Source organism: Heptranchias perlo, chromosome 12, assembly GCF_035084215.1.
Source record: "Heptranchias perlo isolate sHepPer1 chromosome 12, sHepPer1.hap1, whole genome shotgun sequence".
NCBI lineage: Eukaryota > Metazoa > Chordata > Chondrichthyes > Hexanchiformes > Hexanchidae > Heptranchias > Heptranchias perlo.
This window is the reverse complement of record NC_090336.1, coordinates 8,012,870-8,035,238: the sequence shown is the minus strand read 5'-3', so window position 1 is coordinate 8,035,238 and position 22,369 is coordinate 8,012,870. Positions and strand designations below refer to the sequence as shown.

At 56.8% G+C, this 22,369-nt stretch overlaps 1 protein-coding gene across 2 annotated transcripts in view; it reads right to left on the bottom strand.

Moving 5' to 3' along the window:
* Positions 1-22,369, bottom strand: part of LOC137327662 (tetraspanin-18-like) — a 377,857-nt gene that overhangs the window by 64,958 nt on the left and 290,530 nt on the right. For both annotated transcript variants that reach the window (XM_067993462.1, XM_067993463.1), the window contains exons 5-6: positions 3,441-3,635; positions 1,951-2,025 (exon numbers count right to left, since the gene is read on the bottom strand). In XM_067993462.1, coding sequence (XP_067849563.1) covers positions 1,951-2,025; positions 3,441-3,635 — 270 coding nt within the window. The remainder of the gene's footprint in view (positions 1-1,950; positions 2,026-3,440; positions 3,636-22,369) is intronic.

The following is a 22,369-nucleotide window of genomic DNA, read 5'->3' as shown; positions in this document are numbered from 1 at the left end:
TTGTCAGGTAAATACCAATGAGTTCTGGGTCCCACAACACAAAGCCATAGACAGGCTTCTCCTCGGCCTCCACTGGGCAGGTGGCACATTCTCAACCACTTCCCAGTCATCCAGCTCCCTCGTGCTCTATGAATCACTGGGTGCCACATCCTCACTAATACTAGCTAATTGCCCCTGGGTGAAAGTATTTGAGCTACTGCCCGGGGGGGGTGAAGAAGCAAGTGATGCTGAGGGTGAGTTGAAGGGGGTCGGGGCAGAGAAACAGGGGACAGGAAGTCTGTGCAGGAACTTAGGGGTGAGCTTGAGTCTGACTTCATCTTCTTCATCATCATCATCCTCCTGCTTAACATCGTAATTGACCAGGAGGTAGTTATAGCCTCTGTTCTTCCTCCTCCCCTTCTTCATAATCATCACCACCTTCCTCCTCCTGTGCCCCATTGTTCAAAGCAGTTATAACCTTGAAAGTCATTGAGATTTTTGTTAACCAAAGTTATTAAGGGATATGGGGCTAAGGCGGGTATATGGAGTTAGGTCTGGATCAGCCATGATCTCATTGAATGGCGGAACAAGCTCGAGGGGCTAAATGGCCTACTCCTGTTCCTATTTTCCTAGAGCCACCTTTGCGTTGGAATTGCTCGCCAAGTCTGGCCGCTGAAGAGTGCCGAGTTCGTTGATGGCTTCCTTTGGAAATCTAAGTTGCCACTAACAGGTTTCTTCAGACGAGTCCATATTAGAGACCCTGGCCCTGTATATATGAGAGTCAATGTAAAGACATGTCTGAATGGATCATCTAAGAGGCAATCTTGCCCGTCTGATGTGCCTCCTCTGATCCTCTTCCTACTTCAGAAGCTGCAAATAGAGCAGTATGTCCATACGACTACCCAGATTGGACATTGAGCTTGCCAACAATTGCTGTACAAACTGTCACTGACAATAAATGCACTTTGGCTTTCAACAGCTATCAGGAAGGCTCCACCATGTTTTAGCAATGTCCTTCACGAAGCAAGACCAAAACATGGCAGCAAAAATCGGTTACTAAGACATACAGCAAGAGCAGTGATGTACCTTAAACAAGGACCCGACTGAAAGGAACAGGCCAGCGTAGCAGCAATCATTGATACAGGTACTCAGCTTGCGAGGGACGACTGACAACTCCCAGTGCACTAAGGAAGGATCTGTGGTTAGCATAAAATTGTCCTTAGTCCGTGCGCAGGCTCAAGGCGCTTCAGGATCACATTTGTGCTCACCATACATAATGGGCACATAATGGCCCTAAGGCCTTTGACCCCTAACCTTGATGCTGGATAATATGGGAAACTGGCACCAGATACACAACTGCAACATTGGTCCCTAAACGCAGCTACAGGAAACAGGTGAAAGGTGCCAAAGCAAATGTTGCTCATAAATTTAAGGCAACATGCCTTATATCATCGCAGCAATTAGATGGTCATTTCTGTCAGTTATTCTTGGTAATGTCTCTGAGTGTGTTATGTAAGATAGTTTAATTATTGTTGCTACAAAGTTAAAAAAACATAACTACTTACAAATCCTAAAAGTGCTGCTTGATAACCTCATGGTGTTGGAACGATTCTTTAAAGGTAGTGAGATAGAGCCAGCAGGTTTGTAATTAGTTATATTTCTCTTATAATAGAGGATGAGTAAAGCCCATTTCATATTGGTCTAAACTACACGTGCTTAGTACTGAAAAATATGATGCAAAATCTCAAGGGCTTAATTGTTCTGTTCTGCCATCTGATTGTTGGTTGGTTTATTTACTATTTAGATATTGATGGTTTAACACCTGCAATTACTTCCCAGGTCCAAATTCAGCTTTGCAACAAAAATAGCAAAAGATCAGGAAACTCGAACCATTTTGTAACAAGAGCTAGACACCAGTGGCACGGTGAGATCCGATTGTTGCTTACCTGATCGGTTCTCATAGGCACTTACTTGGTTTCTGAACACAAAAGCGAGAATTCCAGCGGTGAGCTCGACAATGAAGACGAGCAGAATCAGCAAGAAGAACTGAAAGAGGATAAAAAAAACAGCCATATTTCAGGCACCATCAAAACAGAAAAGGCAGGAACAAGAATTTCTAAATCCACACCTTCCCAGCAATATTTTTCACCCTCACTTCTCTTGCTGCATTGGAACCGACCCACAGAGGGGAAGACTGAACCATGTTGGCCTCCAGACTGGTCTGGACCCTTGACTTGGCTGCAGGTGAATGGAACTATTCGAATGTATACACGAACTACTCCATAAAATACACCATTGGAGGTCCAACATAGCAGATCGCTACAGGATGTAAACAGACTCATTCAATCAAAGATTTTCCTTACAAATAAGAGGCTGAAAATTCAGGGGGTAGGGGGATGGGACTGCAGGCAATCCTGGTGAGGAGGTGACACCACTGTTTTGCTAGGTTCCGCCCCTCGGACGATTCTCTTCAAGTTGCACCGAGGGGGTGGGTTGAATGCTTCTTCGGCCGACCCCCATCACGTTGATGAGGATCTTTGGAAGTGTGTCTGGGGGGCCATTCCGTTCCTTCCTCCTGGGATTGCTGGTCCACCTGTCCCCTGATGGGCCCAGTGGAAACCACACCTGTTGAGACAGGCTACCTGACTGCTGCCCATCAGTTGCTCTTTGTGTTTCGGTTTTGATTAGGGCCTCGGGTACCCCCTCTCAGAGCAGCAAGGTGCCAATCTGAGTTCTGGCACCTCACTGGGATGGGCACCTGCCTGAATACTGGACTTAAATTAGCCCCTCCCCAGCAATTGGGATGGGGTTACCAGCTGCCCAAAATGGAGGCGGAACCCCTCTTTGCCGCACTTCTGCCCCCTTGACAGGGCCCGAGGAAGCTCTAGCCTAAGTTTTTTTTACAAAATATATTAGATGGACAGGAATACCTTGTACGTAAAGTCTCACTTCTGTCCCCTCCCTCCCACACCCCAACCTGTCCTTCTCCTTTAAACTGCTACAGCCGTGCTGTATATGACCTTAAGCTAAACAGTATGGCTACCATATCCCAGATAGATGCATTGTCCCAGTACCATTTATTTTTTGTTCTCCCAGATAAATAGATAAGAGGCCGCCGAGGATGATAGACGTGAAGAAGAGGAAGGATTGGTATGTGTTACTAAACTAACATTTCTTTGTCTTGAGTTTCTTATGTGCCTCTTCTTCCTCAGTTGAATGTCATAACACCACCTGGTCCCCATTAACAGGAGACCAACCCGCACCCAAGCCTTCACTAATCCCACTGTGATAACGAGACTGAGATCAGATATTCAGCAGCACAGTCATCGGGACAAATACATGGTCCAGTGCTCTGGCGTTCCAATGCAATATGCCATGGTGCTTAATTCAAGCAAGCTTCGGAGGGAAGGGATTAAAAAAGGTCAGCAAAATAGCAATCAAAGAAAACGAGAAAGACTTACCAACAACAGAAGATTTCTGCTCTGCCGGAAGACTGCAATGATTCCCAGTATTCCAAGAATAAGCAGAACAAAAGACAAGGACAGAGAGTAAACTGTTCCAATGAACAACAATGCACTGACTGACACAAAATGTCTGAGTCCTGTGGGGTGAAGTAATAACAAGAGTGCTGTTGCAAGAAGGAGGCATCCGCTCAGCTGTAACACAATAAAACAAACATCATTCCCAACCTGTAACACAATAAAACAAACATCATCCCCAACCTGTAACACAATAAAACAAACATCATTCCCAACCTGTAACACAATAAAACAAACATCATTCCCAACCTGTAACACAATAAAACAAACATCATTCCCAACCTGTAACACAATAAAACAAACATCATTCCCAACCTGTAACACAATAAAACAAACATCATTCCCAACCTGTAACACAATAAAACAAACATCATTCCCAACCTGTAACACAATAAAACAAACATCATTCCCAACCTGTAACACAATAAAACAAACATCATTCCCAACCTGTAACACAATAAAACAAACATCATTCCCAACCTGTAACACAATAAAACAAACATCATCCCCATCCTGTAACACAACAAAACAAACATCATCTCCATCCTGTAACACAATAAAACAAACATCATCCCCATTCTGTAACACAATAAAACAAACATCATCCCCATCCTGTAACACAATTAAACAAAAAACATCCCCATCCTGTAACACAATAAAACAAACATCATTCCCATCCTGTAAAATGATAAAACAAACATCATTCCCATCCTGTAACACAATAAAACAAACATCATTCCCATCTTGTAACACAATTAAACAAAAAACATCCCCATCCTGTAACACAATAAAACAAATATCATTCCCATCCTGTAACACAATAAAACAAACATCATCCCCATTCTGTAAAATGATAAAACAAACATCATCCCCATCCTGTAACACATAAAGCAAAAAACATCCCTGTCCTGGAACACACTGAAACAAACATCATCCCTGTCCTGTAACACACTGAAACAAACATCATCCCTCTCATGTAACACAATAAAACAAATATTACCCCTGTATGTTACGCCATAAAACAAACATCATCCCTGTCCCGTAACACAATAAAACAAACATTATCTCCATCCTCTAACGCATTGAAACAAACATCATCCCCGTCCTGTAACACACTGAAACAAACATCATCCCCGTCCTGTAACACAATGAAACAAACATTAATTCCATCCGGTAACACAAGAACACAAACAACATCCTCATCCTGTAACACAAATGAAACAAACATCATCTTCATCATGTAACATGATAAAACAAACATTACCATTGTTCTGTAACACAATTGAAGAAATATCATCCGCATCCTGTAACACAATAAAACAAACACCATCCCATCCTGTAACACCATAAACAATCATCATCCCCGCTCTGTGACAAAATGAAACAAACATTATCACCATCCTGTAACGCAATAAATCAAACATCATCTTCATCCTGTGAAACAATAAAACAGACATCAGCACCAGCCTCTAACACCATTAAGCAAACATCATCCCAATCCTGTAATACAATAAATCGAATATCGTCCCTGTCCTGTAACAGAATAAAACAAACATCATCCCTATCCTATAACACAGTAAAATAAACATCATAGTTGTGCTGCAACAGAATAAAACAAACATCATCTCTATCCTGTAACGCAATAAAACAATCATCCTCATCCTGTAACACAATAAAACAAACATCATTCTCGTCCTGTAATAGAATAAAACCAAATTCCTCCCCATCCTATAATACAACAAAACAAAAACCATCCTGGTTCTGTAACACATCAAAACAAACATCATTCCTGTCTTGTAACACAATAAAACAAACATCATCCCAGTCCTGTAAAACTCTGTGCACTAAACTGGGCCATGTAGTGCCCGTTGCTTCAGTGCTACATGGCCTCTCCGACATCCAAGATTGCGCACGCACGTTTCCTGCATAATGTGCGCCGGATGCCATCTTGGTATAGGAGTTAGCGCAGGTACTGATAACGAACGCTGGAAACATGTAAAGGAGGGAGAAAATGGCTTCAATCAGTGTGCAACGCTGATTTAAAGAGATAGACACCATTTTGGGACTTAACGCTCAACTCAACGCACAGTCTTAACCCCGACCATCTGAACGTGTCTCAGAGTGTCTGGAGGACCCCCACCAGCACTATTTCAAGGGACCATGCAGGATTTACAGGTTAGTGGCTGGATTATTGCTTCTGGCTCCTGAGACATTTGTAACTGTTTTTGGAGGTCTCCTAGACTTAAATATTGGGACTAGGGAACATAGCCTAACATTTAGAGCCAGGACGTGCAGGAGTGAAGTTAGGAAATGCTTCTACACACAAAGGGTGGGAGACGTTTGGAACACTCTTCTGCAAATGGCAGTTGATGCTAGCTCACTTGTGAGTTCTAAATCTGAAATTGATAGATTTCTGTGAACCAAGGGTATTAAGGGATATGGGGCTAAGGCAGGTATATGGAGTTCGGTCACAGGTCCACCGTGATCTCATTGAATGGTGGAACAGGCTCAAGGGACTAAATGCCACTGCCAGTTGCTGCCTCCTGATATGTGCCACCTTCTCCTGCAAAAAAGCGGGACGTGTGTCTGGGTGATGTGCCTGTCATGGTTGAATAGCTGCCAGTTTGTGTGGCCTGTAATTTGTGGGTGGCCGGCTTGCAACAGTGGTAATGTGTAAGGGTGAGAGGAAGCATCTGGTTGGAAGAGATGGAAAGAGTTTATTGGTATGTGGGTGATGGGGGTGTAGTGTGTGGTGCAGTTGGTAGGAGACGCCACTTGACAGTTGACCTCACTCACCTTGACCACTCATGTCAAAGCATTGAACTTCTTCCTGCACTCCATCCGTGTTCATGATGCTGTGTGTCTGGCATTGACTTCGTCCCCCGCTGCCTCCCACTGCATTTTGGATATTTGTCTGGAGGGCCTCTTTCCCCCCTCCCCCCTCGCTCCCCCCCCCCCCCTGTGGATATAGGATGCCCCTCCTCCTGTCCACCTCTTGCACCAAGGTCTCTAGTGCATCAGCAGAGAACCTTGGCTCACGCTCTCTCACAGACCTGGTACCAACTCAGATCGGCAGATTGGAGAGGTCTGGTGTGCAGATTGGAGGATGTGGGATTTAGTAGTGCGCAACCTTTATTCAATGTTTTAACATAACTCATCAGTGTGTAAACACAGGGATGGGACCCACACCTGTGTTTTACATGTGTGATGTCTGATCTCCGTTCAGACTCCGTGCAGACAGCAGACTGTTATTTTCAGCAAATAACAGGTACCAGCTACCTTTAAGAGATTTCTAAGAAACATCCACCTTTTAAGAGATTGGGCTCCCCCTGCTGGCAGAAAGTGCAGATTGCATTGATTCCACGTGCAAGGCCTGAAATGGAACGCTGATTGCAGGTTAGTACTGGGGCTGGCCGAAACTCGCGTCCTGCCTGCGCAGGGGTCATTGGGAGCGGGGTAATAGCCCATCACACTACCTACGCCTAAAAACAGCCCTTATCCAATTTTTCCACCAATGAAACAAGCATTACCTCCATCCGATAACACAATGAAACAAACATCATCCCTATCATGTAACACCATAAAACAAAAATTACCACTGTTCTGTAACACAATTAAAGAAATATCATCCACGTCATGTAACACAATAAAAGAAACAGCATCCCCATCCTGTGACAAAATGAAACAAACATCATCTCCATCCTGTAACACAATAAAACAAATACCATATCCATCCTGTAACACAAAAAAAATCAAACATTATCATCATCCTGTAACACAATAAAACAGACATCAGCACCAGCCTGTAACGCCATAAAGCAATCATCCCAAACCTGTAGTACAATAAAACAAACATCATCCCTGTCCTGTTATGCCAAAAAACAAACATCATTCCTGTAACAGAATAAAACAAACATCATCACCATCCTGTAACACAATAAAACAGATACCATCTCCATCCCGTAACACAATGAAATAAACATCATCCCATCCTGCTACATAATAAAATAATCATCATTCCTATCCTGTAGCAAAATAAAACAATCATCCCCATCCTGTAACACAATAAATCAAACATCATGCCCATCCTGTAATGCAACAAAACAAAAACGACCCTGGTTCTGTAACACCTTAAAACAAACATCACCTCCATTCTGTAACAAATAAAATGAAACAAACAACAACCCCATCCTGTAACACAATGAAACAAACATTATCTCCATACTGTAACACAGTTAAACACGAATCATCTCCATCCTGTAACACAATAAAAAAAATCAGTACCATCCTGTAACACAATAAAACAAATAGCATCTCCATCCTGTAACTCAATTAAACAAACATCATCCCCATCCTGTAACACAATAAAACAAACAGCATCTCTGAGCTGTGATACATTAAAACAAATATAGTCCCTGTCCTGTAATACAATAAAACAAACCTCATCCACATCCTGTAACACAATAAAATGAGCATCATCCCTGTCTTGTAACACAATAATCCAAACAACATCCCCTTCCTGTAACACAATGAAATAAACATCATCTCCCTCCTGGAGCACAAAAAGAAACATCAGTATCGGCCTGTAACCCCATAAAACAAACATCATCCCTATCCTGTAACACCATAAAACAAGCATCATCCCAGTCCTGTAAGACAATAAAACAAATATAATCTCCATTCTCTAACACAATAAAACAAGCATTATCCCTATCATGTGACACAATGAAACATACATTACCACTGTTCTGTAACACAATTGAAAAAAAATCATCCCCATTCTGTAACACAATAAAACAAACATCATCTCCATTCTGTAACACAATAAAACAAACCACAACCTGTCCTGTAACAAAATAATACAACAACCCCATCCTGTAATACAATGAAACAAACATTATCTCCATACTGTAACACAGATAAACACGTAGCATCTCCGTCCTGTAACACAATAGAAAAAATCAGTACCAGCCTGTAACACCATAAAACAAACATCATCCCCATCCTGTAACACAATAAAACAAACATCATCCCCATCCTGTAACGTGATAACACAAACATCATCCATGTCCTGTAACACAATGAAACAAACATCACCCCGGTTCTGTAACACCTTGAAACAAACATCATCCCTGTCCTGAAATATAACAAAACAAACATCAGCGGCAGCCTGTAACACAATGAAATGAACAACATCCCCAGCCTGTTCCACAATAAAACAAACATCATGCCTATCCTGTAATACAACAAGACAAAAACCATCCCGGTTCTGTAATACGTTAAAACAAACATCATCCCTGTCCAGTTATACAATAAAACAAACAATATCCCCATCCAGTAACACAATTAAACAAACAACATCCTCACACTGTTCAACAATAAAACAAACAACATCCCCATCCTGGAGCACAAAAAAAACATTATTACCAGCCTATAACACAATAAAACAAGCATTATCGCCATCCTGTAACACAAAGAAACATCATCCCTGTCCTGTAACACAATGAAACAAACATTATCTCCATCCTGTAACACAAAGAAACATCATCCCTGTCCTGTAACACAATGAAACAAACATTATCTCCATCCTGTAACACAATGAAACAAACATTATCTCCATCCTGTAACACAATGAAACAAACATTATCCCCATCCTGTAACACAATGAAACAAACATTATCTCCATCCTGTAACACAATGAAACAAACATTATCTCCATCCAGTAACACAATGAAACAAACATTATCTCCATACTGTAACACAGTTACAGTTACACCGTATCATCACCAACCTGTAACACAACAAAACAAATATCATCCCCATCCTGTAACACAATGAAACAAACATCTGGGCCGATTTTTGGGTGATGGAGCGGGTGCGTTGAGGCCGGGGGGGGCTCTGAAAATCGCTAAAATACCGAGCGGGTTCAGAGCCCGCTGATTTCCGGGTTCCCCAGTGATGCGTCCGGGTGCGCGCGCCTCCCGACTGCGGGAGTCCCATCGGCAATTAAAGCCGGCGGGATGATAATCTGCATAGTTTGTCCGATAGTTAAGGTACTTGAACAACTTGATTGACTAGACATTTTGGCAGGGGTGTGATTTTGAAGGATCCTCAGCTGTGCTGTGGGAAACACTCCATGTTACAACAGACGTGTTTCAGCCGGCAGCCAGTGGGAGATGCAAATGATTATTTGACAGGTGGGGGGAATACCTCATTTATTGCAGCAGGGCACTCCGTCACTTCAGACAAAGTTTAGGCTGCAAGACCTTTGTGTTTTCACTCAAAATTCTTACTTTCCACCCAAAACTCTGCTGTGCAAACAGATTTATCTACTTTGCGGATCCCCTCAAACTCACACCGTCAGGATGGGGGGCGCCATGGCTGCATCTGAGGACGAGCAACATCACCAGCCTCGCCAGGCACGCTGTCCACCTCCGCCACGTGGAGCTCCACAACACAGTGCTGCACCACAGGCACCTGCACAAGAGCACGGAGGGCAACAACAGAGAGAGCGACGTTACAGGAGGCACTACCCTCGCCACAGGGTCTACAGACCGAGGCTAGTGCATAAGGCAGGTCACCGACGGCTTGTTTCACAGGGCCTCGCACTATATCAACTTCCCCATGGATGACCTCAGCCAGACGGAGAGGGCAGTGGGATTCCACGCTGTGGCCGGCTTCCCATGGGTGCAGGGTGTAATTGATTGCACCCATATAGCAATACGAGCACCTCCACACGAGCCAGGACTGATCATCAACAGGAAGGGCTATCACTCCAACAACACTCAGCTCATCTGTGACCACAGCAAGAGATTCCTACACGTGTGCGCCAGATTCCCTGGCAGCTGCCACGATTCCTTTATCCTCAGGGAGTCCACCGTGCTGCCCCTCTTCCACTCACCCAACACCCGCAAGGGCTGGCTCCTCGGGGACAAGGGATACCCCCTGCACACATGGCTTATGATACCTCTGAGGAACCCCATCACCGAGCAACAGTGTTGATATAACGACACCACATCGCTACCAGGTCTACAATTGAGCAGGCTATCGGGCTGCTCAAAATGCGATTTAGGTGCCTTGATCGTTCTGGGGGAGCGCTTCAATACGCACCAGACAGAGTGGGACGCATTATAGTCGTGTGCTGTGCCCTGCACAACATGGCACAACAGAGAGGGGTGCCGCTAGAGAAGGCCCCATCCACATCTGCCACCCACATTGAGGAGGAGGAGCAGGAGCAACCCATGGGCAGAGCAGCGGCTCACCTGGCTGCTCGTGAGGCCAGGGAATCACTGATATGTGAACGGTTCTCCTAACATCAGATAGTGTGAAGAGTCCAGTCCTCACCACCTGGAAAGAGCAGCACCCACACCAGCACCCCCACCCCTCCCTGCACAAAACAGTCCTGCAACTGCACATACACCCACTGTGAAGTGACCCAACGGGTGGCATCAAGTGTCGCCGTTCATGGTGAACCTCATGAAAGGGCCTTATTACAGAAACCAGTCAAGAATGGCCAAGACATGACAGTGGTGGTGAGAATGATAACATTTAATGTGAATATAAAGCAAACATAAATAAAAAATATGACCAACCGTCAGACACCCTTGTGCATCCCCTTCGTGCTTAAAAATCCTTTGCCCTTTGCTTCCGACTACTCCTACGTGGTGCATCCCCTGCGCCTGCAGCAGAGGTAGTGGCAGGTTGCTCTTGTTCATGCCCTGACCGTTTAGATGCTTTGGGCCGATGCCCTCTGGGTTTTGGTGCCCGTGAGGGCCCTCCAAAGACTGCTCCACCTGCACCTGTGCAGGGGCAGACTCGGCCACCTGGAGAGGAGGCAGCATTGTGGGTACTGGTTGAGAGGGGGGCAACGGGTGAGATATGGGGGCACTTTGAGTGGCGTCCCCACTCCAATGTCCCCTTTTGACATCATCCCTCCCCTGGGCCAGGCCCACATCACTCCTACCACCCTGCTGGATGACAGTTTGGAGGACATGTGTGAAGCCTTGAAAGACCAGTGTTAGTGTATCTGCCTGCCTGTTTAAGGCAGCAGAATGTTGTTCGTCCTGAGTCCAAATGGCCATTGTCAGGGCCTGAATGGACTCATTGGTGAGCCATGCTTGAAGCTCGATGGAGGCTAGCCTTCCCTCCATCACAGACATTCCCGCACTTACCCGCAACACTATCTCAGAGAGTTGCTCACATCCCTGTGACAGTATCTCAGAGATGCCCTCCTGTACCTGTGACAGTATCTCAGAGATTTCCTCCTGTACCTGTGCCACCATTCCACTCATGCAGGAGTTGGACTCCTCCATCCTCTGCGCGATTGTGGAGAGTGCGCGTGGCACCTGTTCCAGTGCCTCGCAAATGTGCTGCTGCCCCTCGATCATTCTCCTTTTAAAGGATGGCCCCCAGGGTTCAGCATCTGTGTCCAGCTGAGCAGAGCCTGGAGAGGAGTGCTCCCACCGACATGGACTCTCCACAGCTGCCCCTGCCACCAGTGTCTGCTCGTGCTCACATGCGTGTGGTAATTCACCATGTGCGACAAAGCTAACTGCGGACGGGGACCCACCGAGGTGTGTGAAACTGTGCTGGTGGATGGCTCACTATGATGTGACGGTGCCCCCTCAGGGGTCGGCCGGTCCTCTGAGGAATCGCCCTCTGCAGTCACAGCGGTCGCTGACGGCCCTGTAAGAGAACAGATGGAAATATTAAGCATGATCACAGATGTGTCATGTTGTGATGAGCATTATGAGGTGCTGAAGATGGCAAGGCATGTTATCAATTCATATTGTGTGTGCTGAATGTTAAAGTTCTGTCACCAGACGTTTGTGGGGTGCCAGTCTTGGCATCCCCGACAGACAGGCACTCGAGGGTGCGGCTCAGCTCCAGCGCCTCCTGCTCCGTGTCTGTGAAGACGACGATTTGTTGCGGCCCCCCTCCGGTCCTCGCCCTCTCCCGTGCATTCTGGGCTCTCTTCTCCTATAAGGGGAGAAAGTACAGACACGTGAGTGAGTGATGGTGACGTGGCCAACCGATGAATGCATTGGTTTGGGTGCGGCTGACCGTGAAAGAGATGCATCAGAGGGTGAGTATGAGACAGAACCATGACATTGTATGAGGATTGGTGTGGGTGGTAGTGGTGGGGTGAGTAATGGGGAGGTGAGGAAGTGCGGGTAATTTGAGGATGAGCTTTTAGTGGGTGTGAGGAGTGATGTGATAGAGTAGTGTTGGCAGTGCAGAATGAGTTGGGGGGTGGGGGCGGTGATGTGGAAGATGGAGTGTCGGAGAATGAGTAAGTGTACTCACTTTGGCTGACCTAGTTTAGGTCATTGAACTGTTTCCTGCACTGGATCCAGGTACAGGAGACGTTGCTGCTGCTGGTGACCTCCTTTGCCACCTTGAGCCGGGCCTTCTTGGTGGCAGAGGCAGGTCACTTCCTCCCGTCCGCGGGGTAGAAGACATCCCTCCTCCTCCTCACCCCATCCAGTAGCACCTGGAGTGAGGCATCACTAAATCTAGGAGCAGCCTTTCCCCTGTGCTGCTCCATTGTGGTGTTTGGATGTTTGCTCCAGGAGCAGCCATTGGAGGAATGCCCCTTTAAATAGATTTCCTCCAGCTGACAGCCTGTGATGCAGGTGCGCAGTCCGCCCGCTGCGCAGGTTTCCGACGGGAAACCCGGAAGCCGCGTTAAGTGGCTCCAATTCACCCGTGATCGTGTGGGGAACGGACGGATTTTATTAGTCAGGTTACCCACATGCTCAATCGCCCACCCACTCCCCCCCCGCAGCTGCTATCCCGTCTCCCCGCTAATATCGGGGCCATTATGTCCATACTGTGACATAGTTAAACACGTATCATCTCCATCCTGTAACACAATAAAACAAACATCAGTACCAGCCTGTAACACCATAAAACAAACATCATCCGAATCCCGGGAAACAATAAAACAAGAATCATCCCCATCCTGTAACACAATAAAACAAACATCTCCAACCTGTAGCACAATAAATCAGTCACGGGGGGTTGATGGGATCAGGGGTCATCACGGTGATCCACGATCGTAGGGGTGAGGGGGGGGGGAGTGTCGAGGGTTGGAGGATCGGATTCGGAGTCAGAGTATGAGGATCAGGGTCAGTGGAAAGGGATCGGAGGATCGATGTCGGGGAGGAGGATCGGGGTCAGAGGATCGGGGTCGGGGGGAGGATCGGGGTCGGGGGGAGGATCGGGGTCAGGGGGAGGATCGATGTCGGGGAGGAGGATCGGGGTCAGAGGATCGGGGTCGGGGGGAGGATCGGGGTCAGAGGATCGGGGTCGGGGGGAGGATCGGGGTCGGGGGGAGGATCGGGGTCAGAGGATCGGGGTCAGGGGGAGGATCGGGGTCAGGGGGAGGATCGGGGTCAGGGGGAGGATCTGGGTCAGGGGGAGGATCGGGGTCAGAGGATCGGGGTCGGGGGGAGGATCGGGGTCGGGGGGAGGATCGGGGTCAGGGGGACGATCGGGGTCAGGGGGAGGATCGGGGTCAGGGGGAGGATCGGGGTCAGAGGATCGGGGTCGGGGGGAGGATCGGGGTGGGGGGGAGGATCGGGGTCAGGGGGACGATCGGGGTCAGGGGGAGGATCGGGGTCAGGGGGAGGATCGGGGTCAGAGGATCGGGGTCGGGGGGAGGATCGGGGTCGGGGGGAGGATCGGGGTCAGAGGATCGGGGTCAGGGGGAGGATCGGAGTCAGGGGGAGGATCGGGGTCAGGGGGAGGATCGGGGTCGGGGGATCGGGGTCAGGGGGAGGATCGGGGTCGGGGGATCGGGGTCAGGGGGAGGATCGGGGTCGGGGGATCGGGGTCGGGGGGGGAGGATCAGGGTCAGAGGAGGAGGATCGGGGTCGGGGGATCGGGTTCGGAGGGGAGGATCGGGGTCGGAGGTTCGGGGTCAGAGGATCGGGGTCGGGGGATCGGGGTCAGAGGGTCGGGGTCGGAGGGGGAGGATCGGGGTCAGAGGATCGGGGGGGGAGGATCGGGGTCGGAGGGGGAGGATCGGGGTCAGAGGATCGGGGGGGGAGGATCGGGGTCGGGGGGGGAGGATCGGGGTCGGAGGATCGGGGGGGGAGGATCGGGGTCGGGGGGGAGGATCGGGGTCAGAGGATCGGGGGGGGAGGATCGGGGTCGGAGGGGGAGGATCGGGGTCAGAGGATCGGGGTCGGAGGATCGGGGTCAGAGGATCGGGGTCGGGGGATCGGGGTCAGAGGATCGGGGTCAGAGGATCGGGGTCGGAGGGGGAGGATCGGGGTCAGAGGATCGGGGGGGGAGGATCGGGGTCGGAGGGGGAGGATCGGGGTCAGAGGATCGGGGTCGGAGGATCGGGGTCGGGGGGGAGGATCGGGGTCGGGGGGGAGGATCGGGGTCGAAGGATCGGGGTCGGAGGATCGGGGTCGAAGGATCGGGGTCGGAGGATCGGGGTCGGAGGGTCGGGGTCGGAGGTTCGGGGTCGGAGGTTCGGGGTCGGAGGGTCGGGGTCGGAGGTTCGGGGTCGGAGGTTCGGGGTCGGAGGATCGGGGTCGGAGGATCGGGGTCGGAGGGTCGGGGTCGGAGGTTCGGGGTCGGAGGGGGAGGATCGGGGTCAGAGGATCGGGGTCAGAGGATCGGGGTCGGAGGATCGGGGTCGGAGGGGGAGGATCGGGGTCAGAGAATCGGGGTCGGAGGATCGGGGTCGGAGGATCGGGGTCGGAGGGGAGGATCGGGGTCGGAGGGGAGGTTCGGGGTCGGAGGATCGGGGTCGGAGGATCGGGGTCGGGGGGGAAGGTTCGGGGGGGGAGGATCGGGGGGGGAGGATCGGGGTCGGAGGTTCGGGGTCGGGGTCGGAGGTTCGGGGTCGGAGGATCGGGGTCGGAGGATCGGGGTCGCAGGATCGGGGGGGGAGGATCGGGGTCGGAGGATCGGGGTCGGAGGATCGGGGTCGCAGGATCGGGGGGGGAGGATCGGGGGGGGAGGATCGGGGTCGGAGGATCGGGGTCGGAGGATCGGGGTCGGAGGATCGGGGGGGGAGGATCGGGGTCGGAGGATCGGGGTCGGAGGATCGGGGGGGGAGGATCGGGGTCGGAGGATCGGGGGGGGAGGATCGGGGTCGGAGGATCGGGGTCGGAGGATCGGAGGGGGAGGATCGGGGTCGGAGGATCGGGGTCGGAGGATCGGGGTCGGAGGATCGGGGTCGGAGGATCGGGGTCGGAGGATCGGGGTCGGAGGATCGGGGTCGGAGGATCGGGGTCGCAGGATCGGGGGGGGAGGATCGGGGTCGGAGGATCGGGGGGGGAGGATCGGGGTCGGAGGATCGGGGTCGGAGGATCGGGGTCGGAGGATCGGGGTCGGAGGATCGGGGTCGGAGGATCGGGGTCGGAGGATCGGGGGGGGAGGATCGGGGTCGGAGGATCGGGGTCGGAGGATCGGGGGGGGAGGATCGGGGTCGGAGGATCGGGGGGGGAGGATCGGGGTCGGAGGATCGGGGGGGGAGGATCGGGGTCGGAGGATCGGGGTCGGAGGATCGGAGGGGGAGGATCGGGGTCGGAGGATCGGGGTCGGAGGATCGGGGGGGGAGGATCGGGGTCGGAGGATCGGGGGGGGAGGATCGGGGGGGGAGGATCGGGGGGGGAGGATCGGGGTCGGGGGGGGAGGATCGGGGTCGGAGGATCGGGGTCGGGGGGGGAGGATCGGGGTCGGAGGATCGGGGTCGGAGGATCGGGGGGGAGGATCGGGGTCGGAGGATCGGGGGGGGAGGATCGGGGTCGGAGGATCGGGGGGGGAGGATCGGGGTCGGAGGATCGGGGTCGGAGGATCGGGGGGGGAGGATCGGGGTCGGAGGATCGGGGTCGGAGGATCGGGGTCGGAGGATCGGGGTCGGAGGATCGGGGTCGGAGGATCGGGGGGGGAGGATCGGGGGGGGAGGATCGGGGTCGGAGGATCGGGGTCGGAGGATCGGGGGGGGAGGATCGGGGTCGGAGGATCGGGGTCGGAGGATCGGGGTCGGAGGATCGGGGGGGGAGGATCGGGGTCGGAGGATCGGGGTCGGAGGATCGGGGTCGGAGGATCGGGGGGGGAGGATCGGGGTCGGAGGATCGGGGTCGGAGGATCGGGGTCGGAGGATCGGGGGGGGAGGATCGGGTTCGGAGGATCGGGGTCGGAGGATCGGGGTCGGAGGATCGGGGTCGGAGGATCGGGGTCGGAGGATCGGGGGGGGAGGATCGGGGGGGGAGGATCGGGGTCGGAGGATCGGTGGGGGAGGATCGGGGTCGGAGGATCGGGGTCGGAGGATCGGGGGGGGAGGATCGGGGTCGGAGGATCGGGGTCGGAGGATCGGGGGGGGAGGATCGGGGTCGGAGGATCGGGGGGGGAGGATCGGGGTCGGAGGATCGGGGTCGCAGGATCGGGGTCGGAGGATCGGGGGGGGAGGATCGGGGTCGGAGGATCGGGGTCGGAGGATCGGGGTCGGAGGATCGGGGGGGGAGGATCGGGGTCGGAGGATCGGGGTCGGAGGATCGGGGTCGGAGGATCGGGGGGGGAGGATCGGGGTCGGAGGATCGGGGTCGGAGGATCGGGGTCGCAGGATCGGGGGGGGAGGATCGGGGTCGGAGGATCGGGGGGGGGAGGATCGGGGTCGGAGGATCGGGGGGGGAGGATCGGGGTCGGAGGATCGGGGGGGGGAGGATCGGGGTCGGAGGATCGGGGTCGGAGGATCGGGGGGGGAGGATCGGGGTCGGGGGGGGAGGATCGGGGTCGGGGGGAGGATCGGGGTCGGAGGATCGGGGTCGGAGGGGGAGGATCGGGGTCGGGGGGGGAGGATCGGGGTCGGGGGGAGGATCGGGGTCGGAGGATCGGGGTCGGAGGATCGGGGGGGGAGGATCGGGGGGGGAGGATCGGGGTCGGGGGGGGAGGATCGGGGTCGGAGGATCGGGGTCGGGGGGGGAGGATCGGGGGGGGAGGATCGGGGTCGGAGGATCGGGGTCGGAGGATCGGGGGGGGAGGATCGGGGTCGGAGGATCGGGGTCGGAGGATCGGGGTCGGAGGATCGGGGGGGGAGGATCGGGGTCGGAGGATCGGGGGGGGAGGATCGGGGTCGGAGGATCGGGGTCGGAGGATCGGGGTCGGAGGATCGGGGGGGGAGGATCGGGGTCGGAGGATCGGGGGGGGAGGATCGGGGTCGGAGGATCGGGGTCGCAGGATCGGGGTCGGAGGATCGGGGGGGGAGGATCGGGGGGGGAGGATCGGGGTCGGAGGATCGGGGTCGGAGGATCGGGGTCGGAGGATCGGGGTCGGAGGATCGGGGGGGGAGGATCGGGGTCGGAGGATCGGGGTCGGAGGATCGGGGGTCGCAGGATCGGGGGGGGGAGGATCGGGGTCGGAGGATCGGGGGGGGAGGATCGGGGTCGGGGGGGGAGGATCGGGGTCGGGGGGAGGATCGGGGTCGGAGGATCGGGGTCGGAGGGGGAGGATCGGGGTCGGGGGGGGAGGATCGGGGTCGGGGGGAGGATCGGGGTCGGAGGATCGGGGTCGGGGGGGGAGGATCGGGGTCGGGGGGAGGATCGGGGTCGGAGGATCGGGGTCGGAGGGGGAGGATCGGGGTCGGAGGATCGGGGGGGGAGGATCGGGGGGGGAGGATCGGGGTCGGGGGGGGAGGATCGGGGTCGGAGGATCGGGGTCGGGGGGGGAGGATCGGGGGGGGAGGATCGTGGTCGGAGGATCGGGGGGGGAGGATCGGGGTCAGAGGATCGGGGTCGGGGGGGGAGGATCGGGGTCGGAGGATCGGGGGGGGAGGATCGGGGTCAGAGGATCGGGGGGGGAGGATCGGGGTCGGAGGATCGGGGGGGGAGGATCGGGGGGGGAGGATCGGGGTCGGAGGATCGGGGGGGGAGGATCGGGGTCGGAGGATCGGGGTCGGAGGATCGGGGTCGGAGGATCGGGGTCGGAGGATCGGGGGGGGAGGATCGGGGTCGGAGGATCGGGGGGGGAGGATCGGGGGGGGAGGATCGGGGGGGGAGGATCGGGGGGGGAGGATCGGGGTCGGAGGATCGGGGTCGGAGGATCGGTGGGGGAGGATCGGGGTCGGAGGATCGGGGGGGGAGGATCGGGGTCGGAGGATCGGGGGGGGAGGATCGGGGTCGGAGGATCGGGGGGGGAGGATCGGGGTCGGAGGATCGGGGTCGGAGGATCGGGGTCGGAGGATCGGGGGGGGAGGATCGGGGTCGGAGGATCGGGGTCGCAGGATCGGGGTCGGAGGTTCGGGGTCGGAGGATCGGGGTCGCAGGATCGGGGGGGGAGGATCGGGGGGGGAGGATCGGGGTCGGAGGATCGGGGTCGGAGGATCGGGGTCGGAGGATCGGGGGGGGAGGATCGGGGTCGGAGGATCGGGGGGGGAGGATCGGGGTCGGAGGATCGGGGTCGGAGGATCGGGGTCGGAGGATCGGGGGGGGAGGATCGGGGTCGGAGGATCGGGGTCGGAGGATCGGGGTCGGAGGATCGGGGTCGGAGGATCGGGGTCGGAGGATCGGGGGGGGAGGATCGGGGGGGGAGGATCGGGGTCGGAGGATCGGGGTCGGAGGATCGGGGGGGGAGGATCGGGGTCGGAGGATCGGGGTCGGAGGATCGGGGTCGGAGGATCGGGGGGGGAGGATCGGGGTCGGAGGATCGGGGGGGGAGGATCGGGGGGGGAGGATCGGGGTCGGAGGATCGGGGTCGGAGGATCGGGGGGGGAGGATCGGGGTCGGAGGATCGGGGGGGGAGGATCGGGGGGGGAGGATCGGGGTCGGAGGATCGGGGTCGGAGGATCGGGGTCGGAGGATCGGGGTCGGAGGATCGGGGGGGGAGGATCGGGGTCGGAGGATCGGGGTCGGAGGATCGGGGGGGAGGATCGGGGTCGGAGGATCGGGGGGGGAGGATCGGGGTCGGAGGATCGGGGTCGGAGGATCGGGGTCGGAGGATCGGGGGGGGAGGATCGGGGTCGGAGGATCGGGGTCGGAGGATCGGGGTCGGAGGATCGGGGTCGGAGGATCGGGGGGGGAGGATCGGGGTCGGAGGATCGGGGTCGGAGGATCGGGGTCGCAGGATCGGGGGGGGAGGATCGGGGTCGGAGGATCGGGGGGGGGAGGATCGGGGTCGGAGGATCGGGGGGGGAGGATCGGGGTCGGAGGATCGGGGTCGGAGGATCGGGGGGGGAGGATCGGGGTCGGGGGGGGAGGATCGGGGTCGGGGGGAGGATCGGGGTCGGAGGATCGGGGTCGGAGGGGGAGGATCGGGGTCGGGGGGGGAGGATCGGGGTCGGGGGGAGGATCGGGGTCGGAGGATCGGGGTCGGAGGGGGAGGATCGGGGTCGGAGGATCGGGGGGGGAGGATCGGGGGGGGAGGATCGGGGTCGGGGGGGGAGGATCGGGGTCGGAGGATCGGGGGGGGAGGATCGGGGTCAGAGGATCGGGGTCGGGGGGGGAGGATCGGGGTCGGAGGATCGGGGGGGGAGGATCGGGGTCAGAGGATCGGGGGGGGAGGATCGGGGTCGGAGGATCGGGGGGGGAGGATCGGGGTCAGAGGATCGGGGGGGGAGGATCGGGGGGGGAGGATCGGGGTCAGAGGATCGGGGGGGGAGGATCGGGGTCGGAGGATCGGGGGGGGAGGATCGGGGGGGGAGGATCGGGGTCGGAGGATCGGGGGGGGAGGATCGGGGTCGGAGGATCGGGGTCGGAGGATCGGGGGGGGAGGATCGGGGTCGGAGGATCGGGGGGGAGGATCGGGGTCGGAGGATCGGGGTCGGAGGATCGGGGGGGGAGGATCGGGGTCGGAGGATCGGGGTCGCAGGATCGGGGTCGGAGGATCGGGGGGGGAGGATCGGGGTCGGAGGATCGGGGTCGGAGGATCGGGGTCGGAGGATCGGGGTCGGAGGATCGGGGGGGGAGGATCGGGGTCGGAGGATCGGGGTCGCAGGATCGGGGTCGCAGGATCCGGGGGGGAGGATCGGGGTCGGAGGATCGGGGGGGGGAGGATCGGGGGGGGGAGGATCGGGGTCGGAGGATCGGGGGGGGGAGGATCGGGGTCGGAGGATCGGGGGGGGAGGATCGGGGTCGGAGGATCGGGGTCGGAGGATCGGGGGGGGAGGATCGGGGTCGGGGGGGGAGGATCGGGGTCGGGGGGAGGATCGGGGTCGGAGGGGGAGGATCGGGGTCGGGGGGGGAGGATCGGGGTCGGGGGGAGGATCGGGGTCGGAGGATCGGGGTCGGAGGGGGAGGATCGGGGTCGGAGGATCGGGGGGGGAGGATCGGGGGGGGAGGATCGGGGTCGGGGGGGGAGGATCGGGGTCGGAGGATCGGGGTCGGGGGGGGAGGATCGGGGGGGAGGATCGGGGTCGGAGGATCGGGGTCGGAGGATCGGGGGGGGAGGATCGGGGTCGGAGGATCGGGGTCGGAGGATCGGGGTCGGAGGATCGGGGTCGGAGGATCGGGGTCGGAGGATCGGGGGGGGAGGATCGGGGTCGGAGGATCGGGGGGGGAGGATCGGGGTCGGAGGATCGGGGGGGGAGGATCGGGGTCGGAGGATCGGGGGGGGATGATCGGGGTCGGAGGATCGGGGGGGGAGGATCGGGGTCGGAGGATCGGGGGGGGAGGATCGGGGTCGGAGGATCGGGGTCGGAGGATCGGGGTCGGAGGATCGGGGGGGGAGGATCGGGGTCGGAGGATCGGGGTCGGAGGATCGGGGTCGGGGGGGGAGGATCGGGGGGGAGGATCGGGGTCGCAGGATCGGGGGGGGAGGATCGGGGTCGGAGGATCGGGGGGGGGAGGATCGGGGTCGGAGGATCGGGGTCGGAGGATCGGGGTCGCAGGATCGGGGGGGGAGGATCGGGGGGGGAGGATCGGGGTCGGAGGATCGGGGTCGGAGGATCGGGGTCGCAGGATCGGGGGGGGAGGATCGGGGTCGGAGGATCGGGGGGGGAGGATCGGGGTCGGAGGATCGGGGTCGGGGGGAGGATCGGGGTCGGAGGATCGGGGGGGGAGGATCGGGGTCGGAGGATCGGGGGGGGAGGATCGGGGTCGGAGGATCGGGGTCGGGGGGAGGATCGGGGTCGGAGGATCGGGGTCGGAGGGGGAGGATCGGGGTCGGGGGGAGGATCGGGGTCGGAGGATCGGGGTCGGAGGGGGAGGATCGGGGTCGGGGGGAGGATCGGGGTCGGAGGATCGGGGTCGGAGGGGGAGGATCGGGGTCGGGGGGGGAGGATCGGGGTCGGGGGGAGGAACGGGGTCGGAGGATCGGGGTTGGAGGGGGAGGATCGGGGTCGGAGGATCGGGGGGGGAGGATCGGGGGGGGAGGATCGGGGTCGGGGGGGGAGGATCGGGGTCGGAGGATCGGGGTCGGGGGGGGAGGATCGGGGGGGGAGGATCGGGGTCGGAGGATCGGGGGGGGAGGATCGGGGTCAGAGGATCGGGGTCGGGGGGGGAGGATCGGGGTCGGAGGATCGGGGGGGGAGGATCGGGGTCAGAGGATCGGGGGGGGAGGATCGGGGTCGGAGGATCGGGGGGGGAGGATCGGGGGGGGAGGATCGGGGTCGGAGGATCGGGGGGGGAGGATCGGGGTCGGAGGATCGGGGTCGGAGGATCGGGGTCGGAGGATCGGGGTCGGAGGATCGGGGGGGGAGGATCGGGGTCGGAGGATCGGGGTCGGAGGATCGGGGTCGGAGGATCGGGGGGGGAGGATCGGGGTCGGAGGATCGGGGTCGGAGGATCGGGGGGGGAGGATCGGGGTCGGAGGATCGGGGTCGGAGGATCGGGAGGGGAGGATCGGGGTCGGAGGATCGGTGGGGGAGGATCGGGGTCGGAGGATCGGGGGGGGAG